At 41.7% G+C, this 12,228-nt stretch overlaps 1 protein-coding gene across 1 annotated transcript; it reads right to left on the bottom strand.

Moving 5' to 3' along the window:
* Positions 1-597: 597 nt before the first annotated feature.
* g6pc3 (glucose 6 phosphatase, catalytic, 3) lies at positions 598-8,948 on the bottom strand. The gene is made up of 6 exons (XM_017695022.2): positions 8,612-8,948; positions 7,727-7,833; positions 6,384-6,474; positions 5,617-5,735; positions 2,992-3,133; positions 598-2,101 (listed from the first exon to the last, which is right to left on the bottom strand). Exons 1-6 carry the CDS (start codon positions 8,827-8,829, stop codon positions 1,759-1,761), a joined length of 1,020 nt encoding a protein of 339 aa, XP_017550511.1. The 5' UTR covers positions 8,830-8,948; the 3' UTR covers positions 598-1,758.
* Between the last annotated feature and the right edge of the window lie 3,280 nt (positions 8,949-12,228).

The raw sequence follows: 12,228 nt of genomic DNA on the forward strand, positions 1-12,228 counted from the left end.
ACTTTCAAATAAAGTTGAGTACAAGTACAAAAGTATCAGCTCAAAAAAACAACTTCAGTACTGAAGAACTTCTAGAACTGCTATAAATGACCTGACCACTGAAGAACACAGTAACAAAGTATCAGAGAAACAGATGGGCTACAGTCTGTAACTGTAGAACTACAAAGTGCACCTATAGAGTAAGTGGAGCTGATAAAATGGACAATGAGCATAGAAATAAGGAGGCGAATGTTATGTTACGACAACTTCTTTAGAGGAATTCCCGCGTCAGTGAGGGAAATCGACCTGTTCACGCTCCACATGGAAGTGGAGTCATAGGAGTGGACTTGTCTAGGAATGATGACTTTGCTCGTTTCTTTTCTTTATGTTTGTATAAAATTAAAATAACACCTTTAACGGTTCATAGTACATGCATACTGACCATTGTGTCAGTCAGATGATTAATAGGCCTATCATAAAGAGGACGGAGGAAAAAGCACCTTGGAGGAATCCTGGAGATTCTACGATTGATCTAGAACAAATCACAGATGGTGTCATTTCCACTACAGCTCCCATTTAATTCCATTACAGCAGCAACAAAGGCTTAACAACTGAAACTTGAATGAAGCAATTATTTATTTATACATATTTATTCTGAACACAGGCTGTAATCACTCTGAACGAAGCCAAGCAGATATTTGTGTAGGTGTCCAGTTTCTCTCCGGTATCTGATTAAACTCATACATACACTCTTAAAGACGGGTTCCTTACTAAAGGCAATGCTTCTATATAGGAACATGAACAAATCAAACAACCCTTTGCATGATAAATGGTTCTTTGCATGGTGAAGTGGTTCTTCAGATAGATGGAGAACGTGTTGTATATGGATCTATATAGAGCCTTTATGAATAGGGTTCTATACAGCACCAAAAAGGTCCCAAGCCAAGCTTGTTATAACAACAAAACCCTTCTTTGGTGCAAAATAGAACTGTATACAACACATGTTCTGTCAATCTGAAGAACAATCCACCATGCAGAGACCATTTACACATGCAAATGGTTCTATACAGAACCACTGTCTTTACTAAAGAACCATCTTTTAAAGAGTGTACCCTAGTTTGAAGCCAAAGCGGCTACTTGCTTTTGTATTGATTGCTTAGATTTGGACAATGATATACATCCCATATAAATAAAAAAACTTAACCATAACTGTATGAGATAATTAAGCCATGACCACCACTTAGTAAGGCGCGGGGATGAGATCATGCCTTACTAAGTCGTGGCCACACATTATTTTTATTTATACAGGATGTCAAAAGAGGGGCTCCATGGATTTGGACAAACGTGCACTAAAAGAATTCAGATTTTAGTTTAAAAACAAACAAAAAACCAACCTGAACTCATTGAGTCCTTATAACTTTAAATAAAAGACTCAGCAGCCAATCAGGCACAGCAAGAATCCTCAAAACAACCTGATACCTGCAGCATGAAATATTAAATAACAGCTAGTCTAGTTTTAGTAATACTCACCATCTGTGCATCTCTTGCTGCAATTAGTCATCACAGAAGTGCCAAAATGTTCTTGATCCGGAACAAAAGGAGCCTGGAATGTATGTCAATACATCCCTGCTATACAGTAAATTTAATCTGAGACCAGTTTTAAACAAGAAACAACACTAAAAAAAGTCTCCAGGCTGGACGCCTCTGCTTTGAAGCCGTGCTGCCTGCACACATGTAAAGCACATATGAAAGTATGTAAAAGTCAAAAGCCATGAGGTTTCAATCCCTCTTAGGTTTGGCTGTGAGGAGATGCACGAGGCCCGGAACCACCACCATCACCACCTGTGGCACGATGGCGTATCTGAGGAAGAAGAGGGAGTAAAACAGCAGGGGTGGGACAGTGGGCAGAGGGAACTGGCTGATGTGGAAGAGGGCCAGAGAGGACAGGGCCAGGCAGAGTGTCTTCGGTACCCAGGGCAGAGTCCATCCTCCCGGCTTCCAGAACTGAGCGAGCCCCAGGCCGAGCAGAGATCCGGCATCACGGGTCAGAGACGAGAAAGGAGCCGTGTCCATTCGCACCCACTCGGACTTAGAGCACCATCTTTTAGCCAGAGAAATAGACCTGGAGGCAGGGGTGATGGGTTTTCATGATAAACCACAATACAATATGCTTTTCTGAGTGTGTAATGAATATGTAAACAACGTAAAAAAGTTATATTCATAAAAACATTTTAATTATAGACAGCCTGGAAAAAAAAAAAAAACTAAACAGCAGATAGTAACAACTAGCTGATATGATGTCAGCCCACTTTGCCATTATCGTATTACATTTATTTTTAAAAACTGTTTTGATTTCCCCACCTGTCCCATCTTAAGGTATTAATGACTTTGTTAGCTGTGTTGCTGATACAATTTCAGGGTCTTTTTTATTGCTTTTCACCATTGTACTGAACTCCAAACGAATCATGATGTCCAAACCGTGGTGAGCACTGAACTATGACTCCTGTGCACCATGAGGAAATACATCTAATCTATGATCACCATGCTGCATTGCATCCAATTCAGGTCCCTTACATAAATCAAGCCTTTGCAATAAATCGGATGCAACACAGGACTCGCCAGCACAACAGCCTTAGGAGGAGGCACAACAGCCTTACAAGGAGTCTCCAAGGCCTTTGCAATGGGAGCGAAGTACCACCATGACGGCATCAGGGAACAGGTTTGATTTTTTGGCTTTGTGTCACTCACTCGAGTCATACTGTGGTGATTGCATTGTTTGGAACTGTAGCTGCCCACTAGCTGACATCCAACTACCAAAACAGGTTTAATTTTACCTTATTGTACCTTTTTAATCTTTTTTTTTTTTTCCAAACTGCAGGGGTACGATGCTTTTTCACTGTGGTAAAAAAAAGTCCATACCGCCGTGGCCCTGCAGCTGCCCCAATTTTTCCTTTTCGTTTCATGCCGGAGGAGAACAGTGTAATGTTGCACTCCAGTAGCCAGATGACTTACCAGGAGAGATCAATTCCAAACTGTTCCAGTCCAGTGTACATCAGCAGTGCTCCTAACAGCAGAGCCATGCTAGAACACAGGAAGAACACCAGGGAGCGCCATTCAGGCACTGTGCGGTTTAGGAGCACTCCCAGCATCACTCCTGGGGAAAACAACGAGAGAGAATTCTTAGACATGCGCACACACACACTCACCCACTCAGAACACAGACAGACACACACACAACAGAAGTAATGTTTTTTTCTGTGCTGTTTTCCATTGAAATAATCAATATCAAAGTGATAAAAAACACTAGGCCTGTCCCAATTATTCCATAATCACATAATCACAATTATTTAAGATGATTGCAATTATTTAACCTGACTAATCATTTCCACAGTTGTCAGATTTCAATCGTATGATGCTGTGAATTTTGTGGGCTGGTTTCATGCAAATATAAACTAAACAAAAATGCAATAAATTAATTAATTGAGACATTATGGGACTCATGAAAACAACATGCTCTTAACATAGAGGGCTGTGGTGAGCGATGTTCATTTATTCTTTAGCTTTGTAGCTAATTCTACTGTTTTTAGCATGTGTGCTAGCAGGTTATATTTTCATTCTTGTAGAAAAAAAAGGTAGCTTTGCTTAAATCTGCATGTTATTCTGTGTAATTGCAGACACTTGTGTGAGTGTGCGCAGTATTGTTAGCTGCTAGGTAAACACAGCTTGCAAGAAAGGTGGCTAATCAGCCAATTTAGCCAGTTTAAGCTTGTAAGTTCCCCAAAAAATTAGTCACCTTACTAATTTAAGGTAGTGGTAACTTCAGGCTTCTGTATGCGGACGATCAGGCTGTAAATACATGTGGGGTGTGTGACGGGATTCATAGATTGAGAAAAGGTGGTACAGTGCAGTGAAATGTCTTGCCCAATGTGTGAAAAATGTGTCGCAAAGAAAACACCAAAGAAAAGGTGATGCTACAGCCGTTCATGGCCAGGAGTCCAAGAGAGCACAATTGGCCAAGCTCTTTGGGTTGGTAGAATAGCCCTCCCCGTCTCCCCCCCATCACTCAGCATGATGACATAACAGAACTGGTAGTTGGCACTTTCCTCTGCGTTTGGCTGTCCAATGACATTGCATGAGTGGGAGTTCAAAAGGATGCATGGTGCTTCACAGGTCTCGGAGGAAACCTGCGCCTTCACCCTCCTAGCGTTGGTGGTATCATGTGATTGTTGGAGTCCCAACTAGTGGGTGGAATTGGAGATGACCAATTGGGGGAAAAACTGGGGGAAAAATGTTTAATTCGTAGAAAAGAGTGATGTAGATGTATTTGCAGATGTACTGACGCGTACAGTCATACGGGTCAACCAGCAGTGGCAAAAATCCCAGTGTACAGGAAATTCCCAACAGAATCGTGGCCAAAAGACGAAACTGACGGACAGGGATCACTTGCTGGTTTCACAGCTTATAAAAAAAAAATTGCTTCGCTTCCAGGCCAGAACTACTTCTAGAAGTCATAGCAGTTTCTTCACAACCAATTTCTGAAAGAATGCTCTGCAGGGACTGCATACCATGAACATACAGAGCAGAGTGGCTCACAAGAGGCCTTTGCTCACTTCTGACCACAAAGCTGCCCGGTTACAGTGGACGAAGGGACACAAAAACTGGACTGTTCATGACTGGAAATGTGTTATTTGGTCAGGTGAATCTGTTTCTGCCTGTATGTGAATGATGATCGGATTCGTGTTCATTATAGACCTCAGGAAGCCCTCAGTGAGGCCTGAGGTGTGGTTCAGGCTGGAGGGGCTCTGTGATGTTCTGTGGGTGTTTTAATTACGGGGAAATGGGTTCTTTGGTTGAGGTGACAGTAAATTTGAACCACGCTGAGCCGGCGCGGAGCCTACATTTTTTTGGGTCCAATGACCCTCATGAAAAATGTAGCTTTGCTTAACTCTGCTTAACTGCACATTACGGCATATAATTTCAGACGTTTGTGTGTGCGCACAGCATAATAATCAGCTTATCTGGCCATTTTAAGCTTGTCTTTCAATAGTTGCAAACAATGAACAATAAAAGGCAAATCATCATCATTAAGCTGCTATAAACACATCTAAATGCTCTGCTGTACATCCGAAACAAAGAAATACACCTTAAAGTTTCAAAATCCTACATATTTCTGCATTTTATTATACATGAAATAGGTCCACTTGTAAAGTTTGTGTGTTTATGTACCAAAAACAGTCATAAGTCATTTTTACATGACCATTTTCTAACCTCTAATTCCCTCAGACTTACACAGGCTGCTTATGTTACCTTTAAGACTGACGTATGTAAATGAGCTCTGTTCTGATTGGCTGCCCTGCCCTGTACCTCCCTTTAGAAAGCAGCCTGGGCTGAAATATGCCTTATAACTTCAATGCCAGTGGGCGGGGCTAAATTTGGAAATGTGTTGGTTTCCATGAAACCACAAAAATAATGAATTCAAAAACCAGGCTGTATTTGCAGCTTCCATATTTGGACTGCATGTACTGGGGAACGAACGGTGTGTTTGGAAAGCTTTAACAACGTTAATAAAACGTTAATAGAACTAATACTATTGTTTTTTAAAATGTAGTGCTCTCTAAAGTGAGATTGTCTACAGACCTGCCAGAATGCCAGCAACGACCTGGTGAGGAAAGTGCGCCAAGATAAAGATCCGAGACAGACTAACGGCCGCCAGCAGCACAGAGTAGACCAGGAAAGGCACTGCAGCCAATAACTTACTGAATCACAGACAAAGATTCATGTTACATTCACGTTAAGATTCAAAGGGGAACTCCACCTATTTTTTAAAAATTAAGTGGCTCAGATATAGACAGACTCATTCAGAGCGGTTTGGGGTGAAACACTCCATTCTAGAGAAACTTAGAGTCAGAACTGTTCACAGTGGTGGTGATAGGAACCAGATGTTCCCCTCTAAAAGCTCCTCACAGAAAGTTCCTATATAAGATGGTTATGAATTCACTGCCTGATGAATGAGATGCTGTTTTATTATAGTTTAGAGAACTTAAACTCCATTCATGGTGGAGGGAGACATGCAAGGCGCTGTGCGGCAAAATAGCCGAAAAGTATTATTAAATAGAAAACGTATTATTCCAGATTTTACAATATTTTCCATCGTCAACATTCCATATAAACTCAGAAGACTCATGTAGGTTCTCTGGTGTTTCTGGATGGTAAATAAAATGTCTATATCTGTGTTGCAGTCATGGCGACGTCTGGTTCCTATCACCACCACTGTAAAGATATCTGAACCATTTCACACCAAATCTCTTGGTGGAATTCCCCTTTAAGTGCTGTACAACCTCATAATTACACATGAAAATTCAGGATAATCTTAATACTAAGAACTTCAAAGTTTTCTGACTGACCTGCCAGTGCGAGAGCGAAGGAAGGAGGACAGAGAGGACGCCACCACCCACCACGCTGCACCAGTGATCATGGCGTGACCTGAGGGACTACCTGAAAAGCACACACACAGTTTCAGTGAGAACAGGATCTCAGGTACTAAATGACAAAGGTTGACATCATGAACAGTCTATTGACCCTGTCAATGGCCAGGACCTGCTGGTTGGCCCAAAGAGCAGCTAAGCCACTGAGCACTGTAGTCCATGCTGGGTGAAACGCTGAAAGAACTACTCAGTTTGAGAGATGGTGTTTTTTTTTGTTTTTTTTTTCATCCATTCCAACTTATCAGAGGTCAGAAAAGATAAATACTGTGCCATGGCATGTATCAAGAAAGTTTCTTAAGGCTCATATCACTGTTGTAGGAAACACTGTGTCCACTCACTGTCCACTCTATTACCTTGTCGGTCCACCTTGTAGATGTAAAGTCAGAGACGATAGCTCATCTGCTGCTGCACAGTTTGTGTTGGTCATCCTCTAGTCCTTCATCAGTGGTCACAGGACGCTGCCCACAGGACGCTGCTGGCTGGATATTTTTGTTTGGTGGACCAGCAGCGACACTGAGGTGTTTAAAAACTGCAGCAGCACTGCTATGTCTGATCCACTCATACCAGCGCAACACACACTAACACACAACCACCACATCAGTGTTACTGCAGTGCTGAGAATGATCCACCACCCAAATAGTACCTGCTCTGTGAGGGTCCATGGAGTCCTGACCACTGAAGAACAGGGAATCAAAGTATCAGAGAAACAGATGGACTACAGTCTGTAACTGTAGAACTACAAAGTGCACCTATACAGTAAGAGGAGCTGATAAAATGGACAATGAGAGTAGAAACAAGGAGGTGCTCATGATGCTATGCCTGATTGGTGTATTAATCCTGCACAATTTGGCTTCTATACAGGAAAAACACAAAGCCCTGCCAGTTCAAGGGGTGTGTAGACCTTTTATCTTCACTGTACTTCTGGTTTTTGTGCAATTATTTCTGAACCTCTAATACTATGAGCTTCTAGCTTAACTGTATTCAACATTACACACACTGAGCTGCAATAAATCGAATTACACAGGACTAATGATTCTCTTTTTGCGGTCAAAGATGCAGCTGATAAGTGTTTTTAAGTTCTGCCAATATCCACGATACACTCAGAACAGCATATCAAGTCATACTGTGACGTAATTTATCATGATAAAAATAAATATTGTCACGCCCAGTCCAACTCGGCAACAGTTATATACCTGTGCACAGGGTGTATCTAGAGGCCTGGCCACTGATCTGTATATTAAAGGTCTCCTCTGTTGCCTCACCTGGTCCAGTTTCACAGGTGCACTGGAACTGCTGGAGCTGCGGTTTGTTTTTTAAAAATAAACGAGATTCGTCGACCCACCAGTACGGCCTTGGTCCAAACAGGATCCTACAGAATAACACAGAATGACAGATTTCATTATTTGCCTTTATTATCAGTTTTTCTACAACCGCATTTCAAAAAAAGTTGGGACGCTGGGCAGAACGTGAATAAAAACAGGATGCAATGATACACAAACCATATAAACCATATTTTTAAATGACAAATCCTAGAGACATCATATCAGATGGTGAAACTAGGAAATTTTATTGTTTTTTGAAAAATATTAGCCCATTTTGAATTTGATGCCAGCAACATATTCCAAAAAAGTTGGGACGGGGTCTGTTTACTGCTGAGTTTCATCACCACTTCTTTTAACAGCACTCTGTGAGTGTTTGGGAACTGAGGAGACGCCGCTGTAAATTAAAAAGTGCAATGTTTTCCTGTTCTGGCCTGATACAGGATTTCAGCTGATCTTCAGTTTCAGGGGCTCATTTGTTGTATTTTTTATTTAATAATGCACCAAATGTTGTCAAAGGTGACTGGTCTGGAATGCAGGCAGGTCACTTTAGCACCCAGACTCTTTTAATACGGAGTAATGCTGCTGCAATACATGCAGAATGTGGTTTGACAGCGTCTTGCTGAAATAAGACCTTCCCTGAGAAAGACTATGAACTATGAAATCAAATGCGCCATAGTAACTCATTCATTTTGGACTTGCTCGGGGGCGCCCTCTAGCGTCCGACAAACCGGAACACAGCACTAGGTGACAGTTCTCTCTGCAGTCTTGTATTACAGCCAAACTGTGCTGTTTAAGTTCCCTCGGAGGCGTTTTTCCCTGACTTACCACTTAAAAACCAGGTTGAGCCACTCGGACAGAGCGGCCACCCAAACCACAGCCACGCCGGTTCGGCGGTGCACGTAGAAGGCGAGCGGGAAGACAATCAGGAAGGCTGCTTTAGGGTCTCCGATATGAGTCGCGAACAGCCAGAAATCCTCATATTCCCTGGTTTTCGACTGAAAAGCCTCGGCCACCCAAATACCCTGAACGTAAATGGCCTCCATTATTAAGAAGGACTTTTAACAACTGGAAAATATAGACACAGACCCGTGTGAGGCCGCTAGCCAAGCCTGCTAACCCGGCTAGTTCAACATCAGGTGTCGGTGACTAGCAACGGTGGCAGTGGCTGCGTCCCAAATGGCGCTCAGTTAACTAGCTAGTGCACTACTTGGGTGACGAAGTCGGAAGTCCTAGTCTAGTTCACTAAATAGAGGGTTCGTAGGTTATTTAGGACTCGGCCAATGTGGTAACGTTTTTACCGGTGTGTTAGGCTGGATTTAGCTTCTTATTCTAATTTCCCGTTCCAGTTTAAATGGTGCAGCGGTTACATTCTGCATGTCCATTCAAAATGGAACCGTTGCCCATTTAAGGTGGAACGGGAAATTCGAATAAGAACCTAGAATCGGGTTCGTGTGTTTGTTGTTGTTTTGGCTGATACGAACTTCAGCCATCTATAGCACCCTGTTAGGATCTGCAGGTTCCATGTATGGGATTAAATGGGATTAAATTACCAACACTCAGCATCTGTTTATGGTTTTTGATGCATTACGGGTACCACACTGAGACAAACAGCATGCGTACCGCGACTAGAAAGACCCGTTTTAAAGGGGAACTCAACTGATTTTAACCTAAAAGTCCGCATAATTAACTGGTTAAGATGTAAACAGAGCCGTTCAGGGCGGTTTGGTGTGAAACGCTCTGTTCTAGAGAAACTTGCCGAGTCAGAACTATTCACGGTGGTGGTGATAGGAACCAGACCTCCCCTCTAAAAGCTCCTCACAGAAAGTTCCTACATAAAATGGTTATGAATTTACTGAGACATTGATTCATGATAAAGTTTTGGCTTGAATGTATTTAAATCCGTGTATTGCGTGTTGCTGGCATCAAATAAAAAAATAGACAAATATTTAAAAAAATTAAAATAATTTTTAAAAATCCTCAGTTTCAACATTTCATATTATCTTTGTGCTATTTTCAATGAAATACAGGTTTAAATGATTTCATAATTTCATTTTGTTTCTATTTACATTTTACAGTGTCCATTTTTGGGAAATGGGGTTGTATATATTAATATACTTTCATTAAAATAATAACAATATATAATATCATAATATTTAATTTTTAAATTAATATTAGCCCATTTCACCATGAGCTTCACTACAGTTCCCAGCATGCATTGCAACATAACGTGTGCTCCCGCTCCCTCCTCAAGAATGATCTATGAGACAGCACCAAAAAAAAAAAAAAAAAAAAAAAAAGGAAGTCCAGAGAGGCCACGAGCTGCTCCTGTCATTTTCTGGATTGTTCTCTTGAGATAACATGTTAATTATCTTGTAATATCAAACCAACAACTTTGTTATCTCAAGATCATAAGATAACTAACTCATTATGTCAGGATAACAACTGTTGTTATCTCAAGATAACAAAACAACTTACTCGTAATCTCAAGATAACAATTCAGAAAATTATAACTACCTGATTGCCTCTCTGGTACAGAGTCCCAGCTGATGACATCCTGTATAAATAAAAATAATGCATGACCACAACTTAGTAAGGCATGGGAATGAGATGATGAAGACGTGGTCATGACTTAGTATGGTGTGGGAACACGATCACGGCTTACTAAGTCATGATCTCGCATTAGGATCTCGTTCCCACGCTTTAATACATCATTGCCAGGACTTAATCATCTCATTCCCAAGCCTTAGTAAGTTGTGGCCACACATTATTTTTATTTATACAGGATGTCATCCTGTCTCCGTAAGATGTCCAAGCAAATCGCCAGTTTTAAAAACAACTGGGGTCAGTTAAAGAGGTTTAAGGGTGATGTGCAGCTAATCTGATCTATTGTTTCATATAAAATGATTTTATTTAAAATCATTTTTGAATTGTTCACGTATTCAGTGTCTATTTTTGGCCACTGTAGTTTAGGGATATTTTGAATAAACAAAGGCCAGTTGGGGTTGTGGCAAAATCTTAAGGAATAATGAAATAAAAACACAGCTGGCCTGCAGATTTGTCAAGATTCTTTAAAATGGCCCTTTAAGTGATCAAGTTTGACACCCCTGACTTATGATATCCCACTCATGACTTTAATAATCACCTGCAGCCGTACTGGGCCTGCTGGTAGTGTGAACGCATCGTATGAGGGAACGTTCTGCACCAGTCTATTCATGGCTCAATGATTTTTTGCTTGGTTTATTACTATTAAATGTTGAACTGTAAAAGTTTTAACGGTTTTGTGCTGTTGATCTGCTTCTTATCTTTAGATTATCCCATTTCCCTGTGGGCATGGTGGGTAGTACTGTCACCTCACAGCAAGAAGGGTCTGGTTTCAATTCCCTGGCCAGGTAACCAGGGTTCTCTCTATGTGGGATTTGCATGTTCTCCCCATGTCTGTGTGGGTTTCCTCCGAGTTCTCCGGTTTCCTCCCACAGTCCAAAGACATGCAGTCAGGCTAATTGGATATGCTAAGTAACTAGGTGTGAGTGTGTCTGTCTGTCTGTCTGCCCTGTGATGGACTGTCGACCTGTCCAGGGTGTATCCTGCCTTCTGCCCAACGACTGCTGGGACCCAGGAGGAGAAGCGGCTTACAAGGTGTGTGTTTCCCTGTGACATTCAGTTGGTATTACGGTATTTTTTTATTTTTTATTTCAGTTTAATTTTATTTAATAATGTAAAAACATTTTCAGTTTCAGCAGCCAGGCAAGCCCACATGCAGTGATCAGACACACGATCCGTGTTTTACAGGTTTGACGAACTAACATGACCGGTTTTCGGGCCTCACAGTGAGCGAGGCTTTAGGCCAACAGTGAGCTCTACACTCAGCTCACGCCTGCACTCTCTCACTCCTCTGCTCCCACTCACAGGAAGGCTTCACAATAAGAGTCTTAGTCAGAATAAACACAGAAAATAACTGCTGGAGAGCAATAACCCAGAACAAAAACGCAGAACACGTTCTTGAATACGCTACAATACCTTCATCATTTTATACCATTTTTTTTCTTTGTCGAAATGTTTGTTTAATATCAGTTAAATGATGCATGTTTAACGTTTTTATTTTAGGCTGCGAGGGTCTTCTTTTCATGAATATAACCCTTTTTACACTAAACTCTTTAAAAAACATGGTCCTTCAAGGGTTCTTTAGCAAAGACAAAAGGTTCTATGCAGAGCCATGAACAAGAACCATCTGCATTCTTAAATGGTGAAACTGTTCTTCAGATTGATGGACAGTGTGTTGGCTATGATTCTATAGTTGTGGGGCAGTCGTGGGCTGGAGGTTAGGGATCTGGCCCCGATTCGATCCCCAGGGCTGACAGTCCATGACTGAGGTGTCCTTGAGCAAGACACCTAACCCCCAACTGCTCCCCGGGCGCCGTGGATAGGGCTGCCCACCGCTCCAG

Source organism: Pygocentrus nattereri, chromosome 13 (assembly GCF_015220715.1).
Source record: "Pygocentrus nattereri isolate fPygNat1 chromosome 13, fPygNat1.pri, whole genome shotgun sequence".
NCBI lineage: Eukaryota > Metazoa > Chordata > Actinopteri > Characiformes > Serrasalmidae > Pygocentrus > Pygocentrus nattereri.

Excerpts from the sequence above, each read along its gene's own strand:
- g6pc3 (XM_017695022.2), bottom strand. The coding sequence starts at position 8,829 with ATGGAGGCCATTTACGTTCAGGGTATTTGGGTGGCCGAGGCTTTTCAG. Across the intron at positions 6,475-7,726 it reads CACCTGTGAAACTGGACCAG|GTAGTCCCTCAGGTCACGCC; the intron begins GTGAGGCAACAG and ends TGTGCTTTTCAG. Across the intron at positions 5,736-6,383 it reads CTTCGCTCTCGCACTGGCAG|TAAGTTATTGGCTGCAGTGC; the intron begins GTCAGTCAGAAA and ends TCTGTGATTCAG.